This window comes from Schistocerca piceifrons, chromosome 4 (assembly GCF_021461385.2).
Source record: "Schistocerca piceifrons isolate TAMUIC-IGC-003096 chromosome 4, iqSchPice1.1, whole genome shotgun sequence".
In the NCBI taxonomy this organism is placed as follows: Eukaryota; Metazoa; Arthropoda; class Insecta; order Orthoptera; family Acrididae; genus Schistocerca; species Schistocerca piceifrons.
Window position 1 is genome coordinate 582802425 of NC_060141.1, and position 20992 is coordinate 582823416.

Consider the following 20992-nt stretch of genomic DNA (forward strand, 5'->3'; position numbering starts at 1 on the left):
TGCGATGAAGAGTATGGGCTGTTCATATTTACAAATGTTTCATTCAAAGTGTGCACAGAAGATGCTGGTACAATAGAGACATTCTCATCATGCGTTCTGAGGTCTTTCAAGGATTTGAAGTTCAAATTTTCAAATGTGTGTGAATTCCTAAGGGACCAAACTGCTGGGGTCTTCGGCCCCTAGTCTTACACACTATTTAAACTAACTTACACTAAGAACAACACACACACTCATTCCCGAGGGAGGACTCGAACCTCCGGTGGGAGGGGCCTCGCAATCTGTGACATGGCGCCTCAAACCGCGCGGCCAGTCCGCGTGGCAGGGATGTAAAGTGTTTTAAGAGATGGAGGAGTGCAAAGTGGTTAAAACATTTCTGCCATGGAACTCACTGGGATGATCATGATATACCCTACAGATATATGGTGGCATTGCTTCGATTATTTGACCACACGCAAACCCTCAGCTACGTCAAAGGCGAGGAGGTCATGTGGATGCGTTGAATCTTCAAGTTTGATGCTATTCAAAACGCGGAAAACTACGTGTACCTTGCTCTACATCGGCTCAAGATAAAGACTTCTGTTCTTTGGGGCCTGCAGTGTAAAATACGTCCTCTAAAGATATAATTATTATTATTATACAACTTTCGTTTGGTGTTTTTACCTTAGATGTAATATCGTTGTTGCTATGTACTGCCTTTCTGTAGAATTGTTAGTTTCTGCTTTGATGTACGTATATCTCACTTTAGACGGGTTTATATATGCTATTTTTCTCTTGACAGCTTGAATGACAGTTGATCAGCGATATTACATGTTTACATAGTTACCATTACAAGTTAAGTGGTGTGTGGATATTGGTTCTTTTTTTATATTTTTTATATTTTCTGCTCTAATTGACCGCGCCGATAGCTGAGTGGTCAGCGCGGCGGTCTGTCACGCCAAGGGGCCCGGGATCGATTCCCGGCTGGGTCGGAGATTTTCTCCGCTCAGGGACTAGGTGTTGTGTTGTCCTCATTATCATTTCATCATCACCAGTGGAAGGCAACGGGCAACCGCCACTGGAATCACTTCCCTAGACGCTCATGCGGTGCACCTCTCTGACGAGGCTTCCCCCATGACAAGACCTGCCCTAAGGCAGAACACACAGTTTACTTGTTCTACTTATGTCTTTGCCGGGAATTTGTTTTAGTTACAGTTTAGATTTTTGTATTATATTTTTATTTTTCTGTATCAATTTTGTTGCTGTCTATGATTTGTAATTTTTTCTTACTATTATGTCTTCGTCATATACTATTCATGTTGTTATCGCTGTTAGTATGGATGTGTATTATTTAGTGTCTCTCATTTATTACTTTACCCATTTCTTGCTTTATAATGTGAATAGTGTTTTCTGTGATCTTTATATTCTTTATGTCAGTTTTTTCATTCATAAATGTATGAGGTTGCTGTATGCGTTTGAATATGTCTATATTCCCTCAAGGATGTTCATGATTACTCCCTTTTCCGTAATATGGAGAATTTCTGGTGTTTCGTTTATGGGTTTTACGTTGCGTTTTTCTGTTTGTACAGGGTGTTTCAAAAATGACCGGTATATTTGAAACGGCAATAAAAACTGAACGAGCAGCGATAGAAATACACCGTTTGTTGCAATATGCTTGGAACAACAGTACATTTTCAGGCGGACAAACTTTCGAAATTACAGTAGTTACAATTTTCAACAACAGATGGCGCTGCAAGTGATGTGAAACATATAGAAGACAACGCAGTCTGTGGGTGTGCCATTCTGCACGTCGTCTTTCTGCTGTAAGCGTGTGCTGTTCACAACGTGCAAGTGTGCTGTAGACAACATGGTTTCTTCCTTATAACAGAGGATTCTGGTGTTGGAATTCCACCGCCTAGAACACAGTGTTGTTGCAACAAGACGAAGTTTTCAACGGAGGTTTAATGTAACCAAAGGACCGAAAAAGCGATACAATAAAGGATCTGTTTGAAAAATTTCAACGGACTGGGAACGTGACGGATGAACGTGCTGGAAAGGTAGGGCGACCGCGTACGGCAACCACAGAGGGCAACGCGCAGCTAGTGCAGCAGGTGATCCAACAGCGGCCTCGGGTTTCCGTTCGCCGTGTTGCAGCTGCGGTCCAAATGACGCCAACGTCCACGTATCGTCTCATGCACCAGAGTTTACACCTCTATCCATACAAAATTCAAACGCGGCAACCCCTGAGCGCTGCTACCATTGCTGCACGAGAGACATTCGCTAACGATATAGTGCACAGGATTGATGACGGCGATATGCATGTGGGCAGCATTTGGTTTACTGACGAAGCTTATTTTTACCTGGACGGCTTCGTCAATAAACAGAACTGGCGCATATGGGGAACCGAAAAGCCCCATGTTGCAGTCCTATCGTCCCTGCATCCTCAAAAAGTACTGGTCCGGGCCGCCATTTCTTCCAAAGGAATCATTGGCCCATTTTTCAGATCTGAAACGATTACTGCATCACGCTATCTGGACATTCTTCGTGAATTTGTGGCGGTACAAACTGCCTTAGACGACACTGCGAACACCTCATGGTTTATGCAAGATGGTGCCCGGCCACATCGCACGGCCGACGTCTTTAATTTCCTGAATGAATATTTCGATGATCGTGTGATTGCTTTGGGCTATCCGAAACATACAGGAGGCGGCGTGGATTGGCCTCCCTATTCGCCAGACATGAACCCCTGTGACTTCTTTCTGTGGGGACACTTGAAAGACCAGGTGTACCGCCAGAATCCAGAAACAATTGAACAGCTGAAGCAGTACATCTCATCTGCATGTGAAGCCATTCCGCCAGACACGTTGTCAAAGGCTTCGGGTAATTTCATTCAGAGACTACGCCATATTATTGCTACGCATGGTGGATATGTGGAAAATATCGTACTATAGAGTTTCCCAGACCGCAGCGCCATCTGTTGTTGAAAATTGTAACTACTGTAATTTCGAAAGTTTGTCTGCCTGAAAATGTACTGTTGTCCCAAGCATATTGCAACAAACGGTGTATTTCTATCGCTGCTCGTTTAGTTTTTATTGCCGTTTCAAATATACCGGTCATTTTTGAAACACCCTGTAAATACTGATAAGATGTGGGTGGATTGGTTCAAATGGCTCTGAGCACTATGGGACTTAACATCTCAGGTCATCAGTCCCCTAGAACTTAGAACTACTTAAACCTAACTAACCTAAGGACAGCACACACATCGGTGCCCGAGGCAGGTTCGAACCTGCGACCGTAGCAGCAGCGCGGTTCCAGACTGAAGCTCCTAGAATCGCTCGGCCTCAGTGGCCGGCTTGGGTGGATTGTTTTCACTTTCTTTGGTGTACTCTTTATATCTTATGCTGGAGTTTCTACCGATTTGTTCTATGTAGAATTTATCGATGTGCAAACCCGAGCGTTTACAGAATTCCTTTCATTAGGCTGATAATCTTCTTGTTCCATGGAACAATACTATAAGGTTTATCAGCTGTGTATAAGAATGTGTTTAATTCAGAAGACGTGGTACATAATTACTTCATATGGATTAACGTTCTTCGCCGGCCGAAGTGGCCGTGCGGTTCAAGGCGCTGCAGTCTGGAACCGCAAGACCGCTACGGTCGCAGGTTCGAATCCTGCCTCGGGCATGGATGTTTGTGATGTCCTTAGGTTAGTTAGGTTTAACTAGTTCTAAGTTCTAGGGGACTAATGACCTCAGCAGTTGAGTCCCATAGTGCTCAGAGCCATTTGAACCATTTTTTTTATTAACGTTCTTCACCCAATAGATGAAGCTATCTGTATCCATATAAAGTAATTTCGGACTATCTGAATGAATTTTCGCAAACTCATAATGAAAACGGTACACTTGGAGTTTGGGTAGGTCCAGTATGCATATCACCACACAGATAAGTTTTTTGAACTCTACAGCAACCTTCGGCATCTTCACAGAAACAAAGTTCTTATTGAATATGTTGACCCATTTGAAATTTGGTCTGGCGATGTATTCCCTTACACCATAACGCCCTCTCCATGCGCTCCTAATAAGAATATCTTAGTGATTTTTTAAATTCTTCATAGTTGTGCCAAAAACCGCATTGTTCATTAATTTGAAAAAAAAATCTATTTCGAAATCATACGTCACGGAAGCCCTCGGTGTGGTATTTAGATCAATATACTCTTTCAAACAGGGTCCCTGGTTGAAGGCGATAACATATCTAATTCCACCCAGAGCCATCCATAACCGAAGACACTGCTGAAGGTTACAGTAATGAATAACATACCTCTGCATGTCCCCCAGCGTTGTCATCAGCTTAGGCAAGGAACCTGTATTTCGCAGAACTAGTCACTCTGGACACAGTGGCAAATCAGCATGTCCATCGTGCATACTAACAGGATATGCGAGGTCTGCGTCTGTAACACACCCAATATCAGAATCATCTGACATGCCACCATTTTTAAATATCTCACCTAATCCACTGAGATCTTCTTCAGGCACCCATTGAAACCTACCAATTGGTAGCGGTTGTTGCATTGCGCGCTCGTGTGAGATATTCACATCCAAATACATGACGCAACTATGCTCAATGGATGCACTGAACATCTCACCCATCTGTGGTTTTTTTTGTCTTGGCGTGCCTATGGACACATTGGCAAAGCACCCCATGGATCCATCGCTCAAAGAAAAGAAACATGTCCACATCGATCAATAGTCTGATGGTTTTCTTCGTTTTCTTGAACATTGCATCTCAAGACAACCTCAGTTCTGTGTAACAAAAGGCAAATTCGATTTTTTATGTGGTCATGCATACAGTCTGGAATTTTACAAAAACATTCACAAGCAAATGTACGTCTGTGACCATGTGCAGCTTTGCGTATCCACGCAAAGTTGAGGTATTAAATTCCTTCCAGCCATTCACAACATGCTCGTACTCTGCATCCGTTATGGCATTACCAGTGAGATTACTGGAGAGTACAATTATACCAGATAATCTTGTTTCAACGAATTTTGCTATACTATCCAGATACGCATAAGAAAAAATCCCGTTCCTAGTCACAAGCTGAAACCTTGTATCATAGGGAAATGGACATTGCATCATGTGCATAGCACCTTGATACATTGTTTCAACAAGTTTGTGGAGTGTTGCCTGCTTAAAACGTAGCGACTCGAGGAAGTGTAGCATAATTCTACACGTCATTCGTTTAGAGAATAATACATATTTCTTGATGCACTCAGGTATGACATTAACTTAATCACTTTTATTGATTGGCGACTCCATGGAGTGCTGTGTGCACATCGACCATATATGTTAAATTAAAAGAAAGTTCAGCGATGGTCGTAATATTGATGTTTTATTGATAGCAGAATCGATTTTCGATCACATAGTGATCATCTTCGGTGCTGTACACATTAAACACAGATCACTTCTCGGTTTTGGTTGTTGATGACTTGATACCAGTGTCTGAGTTTAATGTGTACAGCACCGAAGATGATCACTATGTGATCGAAAATCGATTCTGCTATCAATAAAACATCAATATTAAGACCAACGCTGACCTTCCTTTTAATTTAATCACTTTTCATAGCGAAATCAGTAAAGTATTCAACAATAAACCGAACATCATACCCACTCGAATTATCGAAAAAAACTGGTATGTGTCGTTGTAATTGATATTTCAGGTTGCATGCATTGTGAGCTGCAACGCAGCTGCCGTTAGGTGGCAATGGTCCTTGTGGGGAGTTTCCGCTTTCCAGTCTAATGTCAACCCAAAAATATTAAAGTCAACAGTATTCTTGTACAAATCATAATCCTCCTTTGTCATGTGGACGATGTTGCTGTAAAGCTTATAGACCTTCCATGAAAGTTTCTTGAGCTCAGTGAGCAACCAAATCACAGAATTATCCCTGGCATATGATTCGTGATGACTGAGACAGGAATCAAAGTTACATACTACCAGGTACGCCGTAATACCGTTGAAAGATTACAGTTTGGTGAAGTTAGAATCCTGGTGTAAGGGAGCATCGAGACGGATCGATGTCCGGCGACTCACAGCTTAGGTGGTGGTTGAAGGAAAGGGGTTAACGAACGGAATTACATGTATGAGGTCCGCAGCCCTGAGTGTGACTTTCCAAGAGCGCAATTGTTGCATGTTCCCTTCTTTTTAGTCACATTATCCATTTGCATCGGCCTCGGCGGAAACAGACGACACATCAACTGGACAGTAGCTAGCTGGCATGTACAGTAGTAGCTGGCATGTACGAGGCGTGTTTTTTTAAGTAAGGTCCGTTTTGTTGTAGACACTAGTAGTTCGCGCTCATACCGCAACGAGTGCGTGCGTCGTGTACCGGCATGCCTCGGGAACAACTGTGCTCAGTTTCAGCTCTGTAGCTAACCTGTACAGTTCTGTTCTGTGCTTTAAAAATGTTTAAGATTACCAACTCGCCCGCCGCGTGTGAGGTTCGCTCGATGATACGGTTTTTGTCACCAAGGAACCTGTCTGCTACAGAAATTCATCGACAGATTTGCGAAGTGTACGTTGATACTGTTGTGAGTGAAACAAAAGTGCGTAAGTGGGTTCGAGAATTCAAAGATGGCCGTGACAACGTCCATGATGAGGACTGCTCCAGTCGCCCTTCTTTGATTACAAACGATTTGGTGGCTTCAGTTGAATCGAGGATTCTTGAGAACAGGCGCTTCACATTAACAGGTCTCTCAAACGAATTTCCTGACGTGTCGAGATCAGTGCTTCACAGCGTTGCTTCTGAACACCTAAACTTTAGGAAACTGTGCTCCCATTGGGTCCCGAAACTCCTAACAGAGGACCACAAAAACCAAAGTTTTGAGTGTGCGATGAAGTTCTTGACTCGTTATCATGAAGAAGGTGACGGCTTCTTAAGTCAGATCGTAACTGGAGACTAAACATGAGTTTTCATATAACGTCCGAATCAAAGCAACAGAGCATGGAATGAAGACGCACACACTCACCTGTAAAGGTGAAGACCAAACAGACTCCGTCCCAGTGCAAAATCATGGTGTCGGTGTTTTGGCCGGCCGCAGTGGCCGAGCGATTCTAGGCGCTTCAGTCTGGAACCGCGCGACCGATACGGTCGCAGGTTCGAATCCTGCCTCGGGCATTGATGTATTTGATGTCTTTAGGTTAGTTAAGTTTAAGTAGTCCTAAGTCTAGGGGAGTGATGACCTCAGATCCCATAGTGATCAGAGCCATTAGGACCATTTGGTGTTTTGGAATAGGCATGGTGTTTTGTTGGTCGACTTCATGCAACGAGGAACCACTATCAAAGCAGAAGCATACTGCCTAACCCTGAGAAAGCTACGGAGAGCGATTCAAAACAAAAGACGCAGCATGCTGACAAAGGGAATTGCCCTTCTCCATGATATTGCAAGACCTCACACTGCAGGTCAGACTCTCGATTTGTTGGACAGTTTTGGCTGGGAAGTTGTAGACCCCCCACCCTACAGTCCTGATCTTGCGCCGAGCGATTACAATCTGTTCCTCCACCTCAAACAACACCTCAGTGGCAACTGTTACAATGATGGCGACGACGTGAAAACGGCAGTGAACTCTTGGTTATCGGAGCAGGTGGTAAGTTTTTATGAAGAGGGTATTTTAAAACTGGTTGAGAGGTATGATACGTGTTTGAACATACTTGGCAACTATGTCGAAAAATAGAGTGAAGTATGTACTTCCTGAAAATAAATTTCTTTTTTGAAATAACCTATCGTTTTGTACTTACGTTCAAATGGACCTTACTTAAAAAACACGCCTCATAGTCTGGTCTGACGACTTTCCTCTTCAAGAGATGTAAGACGTGGAAAGTATTGACCTTCAAAGATAAATTTAACCTGGAGTGTGTATGTGTGTTGGTCAGACCGGAGTTGTTAAAGTGACATTTTGGGGTGTTTTTTCCTACCATGACTTGGTCCTACTCACCCACCTTTCCAGGTGACCAATTGCTGTCATTACTTCTACATCCCCGTGACGAGTAAGCTGTGGACCGTAGATGTTGCAAGACGACAACATGAGTGATAAAGAGCAGCACCTATACGTTCCCGGTTTGACGGACATTCAGGCACCCTCTCGCAAGTCGACGGGCCCGCTAAATCATCTGATCTCAGTCCCACAGAAAATTTCGGGGGCTATTTGGGACAGCGAGTGAAACGTAGCAACCAATATTATAACAATTCGGCAGAGTCACTGATTCTAGTAATGATTCTTTGGCTTCAAATGAATATGGTATACCTGAAAAACTTGTGGAGTGTATTCCTTGTGGTCAGGCTAGAGGCGGTGTTACACCATATTAGCGTGACACCTCCTTGTGATGACTAATATTACGTTTTGCTATGATTACCTTGTGTCTCTTAGCTGTTCAGATATATGCCTTAACTTCTTCATTGTGCTTAGCGTTTGGACGATAGTCTAATGGCTGCGTTCTTCGTACAGACACAAAGTGTACCGACTGGTGCCCACGGAGGAGCAGCTGCCCGTCGTGGCAGAGTGGCGGCAGCGCGAGGGCATCGACTTCTGGTCGAAGGCGCACCTCGCTGGCCACCCTGTGGACGTGAGGGTCCCCCCACACTTGCAGCGAGAATTCCTGGTGCATCTCTACCGGCACAGAGTGGAGCACCAGCTGCTGATCAACGACCTCGAAGAGTGAGTTTTCCTTTCTCTCACACACGCTTTGATCCGACAGACTGACACTGTTCTCAACACATCCTGTCAAGAAATGTGAAGCTCGCAGAAGGGAAGGTTAAGTGGCCATGTGAAGTTCTTTCAGTGATAGCAAAGTAGAATCAAATTTTCAAAGAATTTGGCAGCGCGAGCCCACTTATCAGTGTAACGTTGTACCTCGCTCTGGCCTGGACACATGCATTCGGTTTGAAAGGGTGTCACGAAGCCGGCGTATCGTCACCTAAGCAGAGAAGGTTTAAGGGCCAAGCAACTCAACTAGCCGCTTGTGGCGCCAGGATGAGAGGGGTGCCAAAGGCAACCACACTACATAATTTGTACACGATCTGTATCGTAATTAGTAGCAAACACAAAGCATCTCTTTGCTCAGTAAGGTTATATTAATTATTAAAGTTCTTACCAAGAGCGCAGGGTACGGCAACTAATATATGGGTGAAATATCGGTTGTTTGCAAAACTGGGAGAGTACGGAGCACCAAGTAATATGTCGTTTGTGTGACCCTGTTACTGAAGCAAGCTGGCCAAAAACTGTTGCAACTGGTCCTTAGTATCCTGGATATCGGTCTTGGGACGGAGTTCACGTTCGAGCTGGTTCCACACATCTACATCTACATCTACATATACATGGATAGTTTGCAAATCACACTTAAGTGCCTGGCAGAGAGTTCATCTAATCACCTTCACAATAATTCTCTATCATTCCAGTTTCGAACAGCTCGAGGAAAAAACGAACATCTACATCTTTCCGTGCGTGCTCTGATTTCCCTTATTTTATTAAGATGATCCTTTCTGCGTATGTAGGTCGGCGTCAACAGAATATTTTCACACTCGGAGGAGGAAGTTGGTGATTGAAATTTAGTGATAACATACGGCTGCAACGAGAAACACCTTTGTTTTAATGATGTCCACCCAAAATTCTTTCCCCTATTTCTCAATAATACAAAACGTACTGCTCTTCTTTGAACTTTCTCGATGTAATCAGTTAATTCTGTCTGTTAAGGATGCAATACCTCGCAGCAGTACTCCAAAACAGGACGGACGAGCGTAGTGTAGGCTGTCTCTCTTGTACATCTGTTGCATGTTCTAAGTGTTCTGTCAATAAATCTCACTCTTTGGTTCACTTTCTCCACAGCATTTTCTATGCGTTCTTTCCTATTTAAGTTGTTCGTAATTTTAATTCCTAAGAATCTACTTGAATTTACGGCCTTAAGGTCTCATTGATTTATCGTGTATCCGAAGTTTAACGCATTCCTTTTAAGGGGCTCCGGAACGCCCTATACTTGCAATGTTAAAATAACGCTTATAAATTACATCTTTCCTCACAAAGTATTTGAGGTAGGAAGTTGAACTTTTTACAGATTATTTATTGGAATATGGGCTACAACTTAACACAGGGATTTTACAAAATTTTAGTTCAGTTATTAAAGATGATTTTTTTTCAATTGTAATGAAAATTCAAAACATTTTTTTGCAATTTTTTATTTATATATTCAATAATATACAGTTTTTTGGAAAAAGGCTGTGTTAAATTATGCAGAAGGTACTGTGTAACATTTACTGAAAGTTTGAAACAAATATGTTTGGAAGATCCTTAGAAAACATGTAATTAGTATGAGAAAATAAAAGTTTTGGGAATCGAGCGACAAAGATTGGATTAACTTTTTAGTGCATTCCAGGTCCATAGGATGGATTATCTTCATCCTCTGCAAACTCCTCCTCCAGCTTCCTCTTGTTCCTCCCCCTGTTTACTCTTGCTTGTATTTCTAGACTCTTTACAGCCCTGTCTGCAGCCCGAAGGCGTTCCCTGTCCAAATGACGAGTACCATGTTAGAACCTATCTTCATTCCTATATTTCTAAATACCTTGCACCTTACAATGTTGCCATCATTGAAAGTCGCAACAGCATCATACACACCAAAGTGAAGTGTTTCTATTCCAACAAATACAGTCTTGGGGATTCTCGACCATATAACACTATTTACACTTTCATTGGGGTTTTGAGTTTTTCCGTGAATACACTTTTTCAACAGTTCAGGTGCTGCTAAGTCTCTGAAAATAGGTTTTATCACCTCCATTATTGCATATACTTGATCTCACATCACTAAAATGTACCTGATGAACACGGACGTTAATAATAACACCATTTGACAGCAGTTTAACAGCGCCACAGTGGGTCACGCCCATGTAGAACACATTTCAAAAAAAATTTAAAAATAGTTGTAGTCTTCGGAATTGAATAAATTATATATCTATTAAAAGGTAATAGTCTGCAGATTCAGAAAACGCAAAAAAGTAAAAATTGAACTTTTCATGATTTTGAGTCTTTCCGGAGCCCCTTAACACTCATTTGCATGACCTCATACTTTTCATTATTTAAGGTCAATTGCCAATTTTCACACCGTACAGATAGCTTCTCTAAATCCTTTTGCAATTTGTTATGATCTTCTGATGACTTGTCTACACAATAAACGACAGTATCATACGGCTGGTTAGATTGTCTCCTAAATCGTTTACATAGATAAGGAACTCAGAGAGCCTATAACACTACCCTGCGAACCGCGAGAAATCGCTTCTGTTTTACTCGATGACTTAACATCAGTTACTTCAGTCTGTGACCTCTCTCACAGAAAGTCACGAATCCAGTCGCATAACAGAGTCGATATTCCATAAAAACCCAATTTGATTACAAGTCGCTAGTGATATACAGTGCAAAAGGCTTTTGGAAATATAGAACACGGAATCAATTTGAAATCCCTTGCCAATAGCACTTAACAGTTCGTGAGAGTAAAAAGCTAGTTGTGTTTCACAAGAACGATGTTTTCTAAATTCGCGTTGACAGGCTGTCAAAGACCGTTCTCTTCGAGGTAAGTCATAATTTTCCAACACAAAATACGTACTAAAATGCTGCTGCATATTGACTTTAATGATATGGACCTGTAATTTAGTGGATTACTCCTGTTGACTTCCTTGAATACTGGTGTGACCTGTGTAACTTTCCAATCTTTGGATACGGATCTTTCATCAAGAGAACGGTTGAATATGATTGTTAAGTACGGAACTATTGCATCAGCATACTCTGAAAAGAACCTAATGGGTATACAGTCTGGATCAGAAGGCTGGCTTTCATTAATTGATTTAAGTTGCTTCACTACTCCGAGGATATCAAGTTCTAAGTTACTACTGTTGGCAGCTGTTCTTGATTCGGATTCTGGAGTATTTGCTTCATTTTCTTTGGTGAAGGAATTTCGGAAAGCTGTAGTTAGTAACTCTGCTTTAGCAGCACTGTCATCGATACTATTCCTATTCCTATCACGCAGAGAGGACATTGGTTGCGTCTTGCCACTAGTATACTTTACATATGATCATAATTTCTTTCGATTTTCTGTCTGGTGTCGAGACAAAGTTCCGTTGTGGGAACTATTATAAAAATCTTGCATTTAAGCCCGCACTGAACTTTGAGCTCTGTAAAAGATCGCCAATCCTGCGGCTTTTGTGTCATGTTGGAGACACACTGTCCACCTTGCTGGCCGCAGAAGTACCCCAAAGTCACACAGATAGTTCAGACAGATACGTGCCATGTGTGGACGAGTATTTTCCTGTTGAGAAATGGCACCAAGATACTGTCGCATGAAAGGCAATAAATGAGGACACATGGTATCAATGAGTTACCATTGTTCCCCCAGTCACTACCAATAGTGACCTGTAGTCACCATGGCACCTGAAGAAACACCGCTACGCTCTCTCCCCTATTCAAAACATTGGACCCCTGGGACCCCTCCGCAGATTGCCGTCATACTCACAAACTGATATCTGGGGTATGCAAGAACCGCGGTCCATCGCTGAACACGGTGCGACACCATGTATCAGCAGTGTTTGGGTCCCGGTCATGACACCACTCCAACCGCAGCCGTTTGTGTTGTGTTTACAGCAGCCAACAGGTGGCACAGTTGTTCTCTAGTCTGGCTGCCGCTAGGCTCCGGCCAATGGTGCAGGATGACCCAGAATCTTATGGGGAGTCTATTACTTCTTGGATGACAGGCGCAGACGTCAGAGGGATACCTTGTGTTTTGTGCACAACAAGGTGATCCTGCCTTGTGGTGGTCAGATGTGAGCGATCGGAATCTTGACCCCGACTATACCTGCCCTGAAGTTCCATTCAATTCACTATCAGGCCAGTGTCACATACGAAAGTCCCACAAATCTGGATATTGCACGATTCGACCAGCCGGCCAAACAAAGACTCACAACAAGGCCTCATTCCAACTCTGTCAGGTGCTGATGACCACGAGTCAGTCTACCACGAGTAGGCGATGTCTCCCTGTTCTTCACCGTGATCAAAACGTCTGGTGTTTTTCCCGATCCTTATGCATCTTTATTCATCTTCCCAGGTCTGGTAACAACGCTAAACACGAACAGCATTAGTTCACTCTGGTGCCCGTTCTGTCTGTCACAGAGACTTGCAACTCTAGTCATTTACGTATCCGCCGATGGTGGTTACGTATTCGAAGTTACAACGACGGCCGACCGAGTCTTCTGGGTGCTTAACTTTTTATGCTGTGCTGTGTAGATCCTGTCGTGCACTGGTTCATAAGTATAGTCTGTTCCAGGAATGAACCATAGAAGAAAATGAACAAGTTAAATTCAAAATGCAATCTGTTTACCCTCATATAGCTTATAACATATAAGGTGCGTACTTTGGTTTATTTGCAGCAATGAAACATATTTGAAAATATTGACTTGTGAGAATGTACATCATCTGAATCGCTTTGGATGCGACCAGCCGTACTATTAATATAGAAGATCCCACAGGTCGTCCTAGATAAGCGACACTCGGCTAAGTTGCCCGACTGCCTTCTTGGCACACTATTTCGACAATATAACTAACCTAGATGGGGAACCACGCTACCTGAGATCCTCGCCCTAGAATAGCGAGAAGTTGTAGCAGATCAGGCAGTTGCTGCCCAGGAGCGAGAGGCTCAATGTCTTTTTTTTTCGTAGGTACTCCCTCCAAGGCAGCTTTGGTGGTGGTAGTCTACAAATATCAACTCTTTCCTACCTTCCTACATTCTTAATACATAAATCGTTGATTTTAAGCATTTCCTTTTGCTGGTAAGACATATTAGAATATGAAAAAACGAAATTAGCTTCATTTTAAGTCAGTATACAATTTAAAATTACGCAAACAAACTCTGTCCTAATCATTAAATTGGAGGTTAAATTTAGATGGCAGCAAGTAAAAAATATAAAATAACGCGGATCATCGTCAGGTGCAGAGGAAGGTACTCTACGGTTTATACAATATGTGCTGATTGTGTTGAAGTTCATATACCGGTATAGCTGGGGAACACCTTAAATTGGTCTTGTGGTAGTGGATAGCTCTTAATTACATCTTTATAGATGCACTCAGATCGGCAGAGTAGCTACACTACTGGCCATTAAAATTGCAACTAAACGAAGATGACGTGTTACAGACGCGAAGTTTAACCGACAGGAAGAAGATGCTGTGATATGCAAATGATTTGCTTTCCAGAGCATTCACACAAGGTTAGGGCCGGTGGCAACACCTACAACGTGCTGACATGAGGAAAGTTTCCAACCGATTTCTCATACACAAACAGCAGTTGACCGGTGTTGCCTGGTGAAATGTTGTTGTGATGCCTCGTGTAAAGAGGAGAAATGCCTACCATCACGTTTCCGACTCTGATAACGGTCAGATTGTAGTCTATCGCGATTGCGGTTTATCGTATCGCGACATTGCTGCTCGCGTTGGTCGAGATACAAGGACTGTTAGCAGAACATGGAATCGGTGGGTTCAGGAGGGTAATACGGAACGCCATGCTGGATCCCAACGGCCTCGTATCACTAGCAGTCGAGATGACAGGCATCTTATCAGCATGGCTGTAACGGATCGTGCAGCCACGTCTCGATTCCTGAGTCAACAGATGAGGACGTTTGCAAGACAACAACCATCTGCACGAACAGTTCGACGACGTTTGCAGCAGCATGGACTATCAGCTCGGAGACCATGGTTGCGGTTATCCTTGACGTTGCATCACAGACAGGAGCGCCTGCGATGGTGTACTCAACGACGAACCTGGGTGTACGAATGGCAAAACGTCATTTTTTCGGCTGAATCCGGGTTCTGTTTAAAGCATCATGGTGGCCGCATCCGTGTTTGGCGACATCGCGATGAACGCACATTGGAAGCGTGTATTCGTCATCGCCATACTGGCGTAACCCCCGGCGTGATGGCATGGGGTGCCATTGGTTACACGTCTCGGTCACCTCCTGTTCGCATTGATGGCACTTTGAACAGTGGACGATACATTTCGGATGTGTTACGACCCGTGGCTCTACCCTTCATTCGATCCCTGCGAAACCCTACATTTCAGCAGGATAATGCACGACCTTATGTTGCAGGTCCTGTACGGGCCTTTCTGGATACAGAAAATGTTCGACTGCTGCCCTGGCCAGCACATTCTCCAGATCTCTCACTAATGAAATCGTCTGGCCAGTGGTGGCCGAGCAACTGGCTCGTCACAATACGCCAGTCACTACTTTTGATGAACTGTGGTATCGTGTTGAAGCTGCATGGGCAGCTGTACCTGTACACGCCATCCAAGCTCTGTTTGACTCAATGCCCAGGCGTATCAAGGCCGTTATTACGGTCAGAGGTGGTTGTTCTAGGTAGTGATTTTTCAGGATCTATGCACCCAAATTTCGTGAAAATGTAATGACATGTCAGTTCTAGTGTAATATATTTGTCCAATCAATACCCGTTTATCATTTGCATTTCTTCTTGGTATGACAATTTTAATGGCCAGTAGTGTATATCCAACTTAATGGATATCTTGTTTTCCATGTTTATGTACAACAACTTCTCTTTCCCACACATGTAGATCATTAATCGTATCACGTAATTAACATTTTCGAACCTGTTCAAATACGTGGGCGTTAAACAAGCGTTAGGCACACAGGGAATGCTTTCAAACAAATGGTGCTATAGTGCAACAACTCATCCCCTGGGCGGCGGTGGTGTTGATGGCCTGCTGTGGCATGTTGTGGGGTTGTGAACCACTGAGGGCTACGGCAGGACGAAGCCTCTCCGTCGTTTCTAGGTCCCCGGTTCAATACACGCACATACACGCAACTCAGATAATTAAAAAAAGAGTTTCTCAGGCATATTCTTTACATATTTCCGATGACAATTTTATTAATGCGTCTGTTCCTACATTACCTTCCTTTTCTCAACGGAAGAAACAATTAAAGAAGCTTATTGTATGTTCATTTACCATTTCTTCAGGGTAATGGTATGTAAATACGCTTATAGTTATTGAGGTGATACGCTTCCGTTATTAAACAACCATAATTTTTATTACCTGCCCAGCTGTATATGGGAGTTATTACACCTTCTTCATTGCGTTACAAACGCTTCGTGGATGTTCAAGTCAACAATCTGGTTATCTACACTCCTGGAAATTGAAATAAGAACACCGTGAATTCATTGTCCCAGGAAGGGGAAACTTTATTGACACATTCCTGGGGTCAGATACATCACATGATCACACTGACAGAACCACAGGCACATAGACACAGGCAACAGAGCATGCACAATGTCGGCACTAGTACAGTGTATATCCACCTTTCGCAGCAATGCAGGCTGCTATTCTCCCATGGAGACGATCGTAGAGATGCTGGATGTAGTCCTGTGGAACGGCTTGCCATGCCATTTCCACCTGGCGCCTCAGTTGGACCAGCGTTCGTGCTGGACGTGCAGACCGCGTGAGACGACGCTTCATCCAGTCCCAAACATGCTCGATGGGGGACAGATCCGGAGATCTTGCTGGCCAGGGTAGTTGACTTACACCTTCTAGAGCACGTTGGGTGGCACGGGATACATGCGGACGTGCATTGTCCTGTTGGAACAGCAAGTTCCCTTGCCGGTCTAGGAATGGTAGAACGATGGGTTCGATGACGGTTTGGATGTACCGTGCACTATTCAGTGTCCCCTCGACGATCACCAGTGGTGTACGGCCAGTGTAGGAGATCGCTCCCCACACCATGACGCCGGGTGTTGGCCCTGTGTGCCTCGGTCGTATGCAGTCCTGATTGTGGCGCTCACCTGCACGGCGCCAAGGCAGAAGCGACTCTCATCGCTGAAGACGACACGTCTCCATTCGTCCCTCCATTCACGCCTGTCGCGACACCACTGGAGGCGGGCTGCACGATGTTGGGGCGTGAGCGGAAGACGGCCTAACGGTGTGCGGGACCGTAGCCCAGCTTCATGGAGACGGTTGCGAATGGTCCTCGCCGATACCTCAGGAGCAACAGTGTCCCTAATTTGCTGGGAAGTGGCGGTGTGGTCCCCTACGGCACTGCGTAGGATCCTACGGTCTTGGCGTGCATCCGTGCGTCGCTGCGGTCCGGTCTCAGGTCGACGGGCACGTGCACCTTCCGCCGACCACTGGCGACAACATCGATGTACTGTGGAGACCTCACGCCCCACGTGTTGAGCAATTCGGCGGTACGTCCACCCGGCCTCCCGCATGCCCACTATACGCCCTCGCTCAAAGTCCGTCAACTGCACATACGGTTCACGTCCACGCTGTCGCGGCATGCTACCAGTGTTAAAGACTGCGATGGAGCTCCGTATGCCACGGCAAACTGGCTGACACTGACGGCGGCGGTGCACAAATGCTGCGCAGCTAGCGCCATTCGACGGCCAACACCGCGGTTCCTGGTGTGTCCGCTGTGCCGTGCGTGTGATCATTGCTTGTACAGCCCTCTCGCAGTGTCCGGAGCAAGTATGGTGGGTCTGACACACCGGTGTCAATGTGTTCTTTTTTCCATTTCCAGGAGTGTATATTCTTTATATTGTAGAACTGTTGTTGGTGTCGTCCTCTGTCCTAAAGCACGGTTGATGTAGCTCTCCACACTAGTCTATACTGTGGAAGCCTCCCCATTTCTGAATAACTGCTGGAGAGGTGCTTACTGTAGTCTGGCATTGGTTTCGGTCTGAAATTTTGACCCCTTTCCAGCACACACTTTCCTCTGTTGCCAAACTGACGAATACTTGATGCATCAATATGTATCCTATCAACTGATCCCCATTGTTGTTCACGTTGTTCCATAAATTTCTTTTCCCCCCAATTCGAATAAGTACCTCCTCTTTAGTTACTCGATCTGCCCATCTGAAACTTACCATTCTACTGTGGCATCATATTTTAAATGATTCTATTTCCTTCTTGTTTGTACTGCTTGTCTTTCACCTTTCACTTCCGTATAAGGCTGCACTTCAGACAATTACCTTTAGAAAAGACGAAGAAACATTTAAATTTGCATTCGGTGTGAACATATGTCTCTTTTTCGTTCTGAAACTCTTTTCTTGCTGTTGCCATTCTACGTTTTACGTTCTCTCCACGTCTGCTATCGCCACCTACTTTGGTGCTAATGTAGCGAACGTCGTCTACTCCTGATCCAGTACACTCACTTTCCCCAGATTTTATTCGACTACATTCCATTTCTCTTGATTTAGATCTACCTGTACATGCATGCCGTGCAAAGTACTGTGAAATGAATGACAGAGGGTACTTCCCATTGTACCAGATGTTAGGGCTTCCTCCCGTTCCATTCACCTACAAGAATGTTCAAATGCCTCTGTGTGTGCTGTAATTAATCTGATAGTGTCCTCTCGATCCATTCGGGAGCGACAGATAGAGAGGCTTCATTCCGTTCAACTGGTCTTCCAGTTCTTTGTGCAATTACAAAATATGATAGAGGATGATGTGACTGTTGCGGACATTTATAAGTTTCAAAAGCGATTGTACTAGACGCTGTATTATATTGTTGTCAGGCTTATAATGTATTTAATTCAGCTCATATGCATATTGCAAGTTGCAAAATTATTGCGATAATCTACAGTAGATAATGGTTTGAGCGCAAAAACCATATAGTATCTTTAAGGATAGTTTGCTTCTCATCCTTATAAATAGTGTTCTGAAACATGATGACTGAGTGACATAGCAAATTAGATAATTTTACACGATTTTCGGACTAGTGAGTTAACGACATTACTAGCTATACTTCCACAGACTATGTTGACGATTCTAGAGAACAGTATTCTCATTGGCAGTTAGATTTAGCTGGTTTTAGCGTTCCACTATTTAGGCCAATTCTTTAACCGGGAGACCGGTATCTCGGTAGTTGATAACATTTTCTTCAACGTAATTTCGCCAGACAAGGCAATGTTGTCCCTGATATCTAGTACATGCAACCATGACCATCATTAAATTGAAAATCTATTTGTGAAGCATCATGGAGCTAGGTCAGGTAACATCGTTGCTGCCGATCGCACGTAAGGACAGAGCGAGCTGGTTCAGTGGTTAGCACACTGGACTCGTAGTCGGATGGACGACGGTTCAAACTCGCGTCTGACCATACAGATTTAGGTTTTCCGTGATTTTTCTCAATCGCTTCAGGCAAATGGCGGAATGGTACCTTTGAAAGGGCACGGCTGATTTCCTTCCCCATCCTTCCCTATGCCAATGGGACCGATGACCTCGCTGTTTGGTCCCCTCCCCCAAACCAACCAACCAATCGTACGTCAGGCATTGTCTTCCCTTCAGTAGGATAATTTCTCCGCAGCCCAGACTGGAACTTCAAGATCGGCAAATACTGGACCTATAATGTTTTTACAGGAAATTTTCACCTCGCATCTGGACATTTGTGACCAGTGTCCTCTGTGTATAATCGCCAGTTCAGGGCTATGGTGTTTCTATATAGGTATCGTAGACGTTATAATTAAATTATTATCATTGTCGATGCAATTTTTGTATCAAGCGATTTTTAGTCTGTGTATAACGTTTCAGTGTCGGTTTGCAGGGTCTTCGAAAACGAGCGACATCAGGCGCAGACCAGAGCAGTCTCTAAAAACCCCGAGTCTCGCATATCATTCACCGAGTACCTTCAGTATGATGAGGTATGTTACCATAAGGTAAAAGTGCAAATTCACAATCATAAGTTTACGCAGTGGTGTGCCACTAAGTTAACGTGGGTAACTTAAATTACTCTACTTGACAAAAAAGTGATGCACCCGGAAACATAGGAAAAAACGAAATGAATCTTCCCTGGAGAAAAAGGTATGTGATTTTAATGAGTGACCACGAAATCAAGTGTATTGAGAAAAGAATATGGCAATATAAGTCCTCTTATCAGAATCATGTTGCTCCCCATCCAGCTGGATGCGTGTACTGATTCAGTTGGGAAATGTGTCATAAAGCGGTCGTATCTGTTCTGAAGCAAGCATTTCATTATGCCATCTTCAGGCCCCATATACATCAGATTAGATTAGCTTAAATTTACTTTCATTCCAGTTGATCCATAGTGAGGACGTCCTCCAGGATGTAAAACATGTCAAAAAAACAATAATACGTGACAAATATTTACAACTCATACAAAGGTTCCAAGTGAAATGATCGTCATTTTTTTAATGACCACTATATGAAAAAGTAATTTTAGAGACACTAATGCACTGAATTTAAAATAAAAAAGTTTTTTATTTATTTATAAGGTAGTAAACATGTAATAGAACTACTATAATACTTATTTACAATGAACACATTACTGCACTGAAATGGTGCAGAAGTTACACACACACACATACATACACTTATTTACAATGAACACATTACTGCACTGAAATTGGGCAGAATATATATATATATATATATATATATATATATATATATATATATATATATATGCAGTAGACGGAGTTGGCCACCAATAAATCCTTTAGGCTTTGTTTAAACTGAATTTCATTGGTTGTTAAGCTTTTTATGGCTGCTGGCAAGTTATTGAAAATGTGTGTTCCTGAATAATGCCCACCTTTTTCCTGAATAATGCACACCCTTTTCCTGAATAATGCACACCTTTTTGTACAAGAGTAAGTGACTTCAAATCCTTGTGAAGATTATTCTTATTTCTAGTATTGATTCCTTGCATTGAGCTGTTGGTTTGAGAAAGTGATATATTTTAATGATATATTTTAATGTTTTTTCATTAAGGAATAAATATATTGGGAAGCAGTAGTTAGTATCACTGGTTCCCTAAATAGGCTTCTGTAGGATGTTCTTGGGTTCACACCACATATAACTCTTACTGCACGTTTTTGTGCCTGGAAAACTTTAGCTTGGCTTGATGAATTACCCCAAAAAATAATCCCATATGACATTATGGAATGAAAGTAAGCAGCTTTTTCATTTTTATTTCCCATA

At 43.3% G+C, this 20992-nt stretch overlaps 1 protein-coding gene across 1 annotated transcript in view; it reads left to right on the top strand.

Moving 5' to 3' along the window:
* LOC124796030 (carboxypeptidase B-like) overlaps window positions 1-20992 on the top strand; it is an 82030-nt gene that overhangs the window by 9730 nt on the left and 51308 nt on the right. The window contains exons 2-3 of the mRNA XM_047260115.1: window positions 8473-8682; window positions 19599-19695. Of these exons, the coding sequence (XP_047116071.1) occupies window positions 8473-8682; window positions 19599-19695 (307 nt within the window). The remainder of the gene's footprint in view (window positions 1-8472; window positions 8683-19598; window positions 19696-20992) is intronic.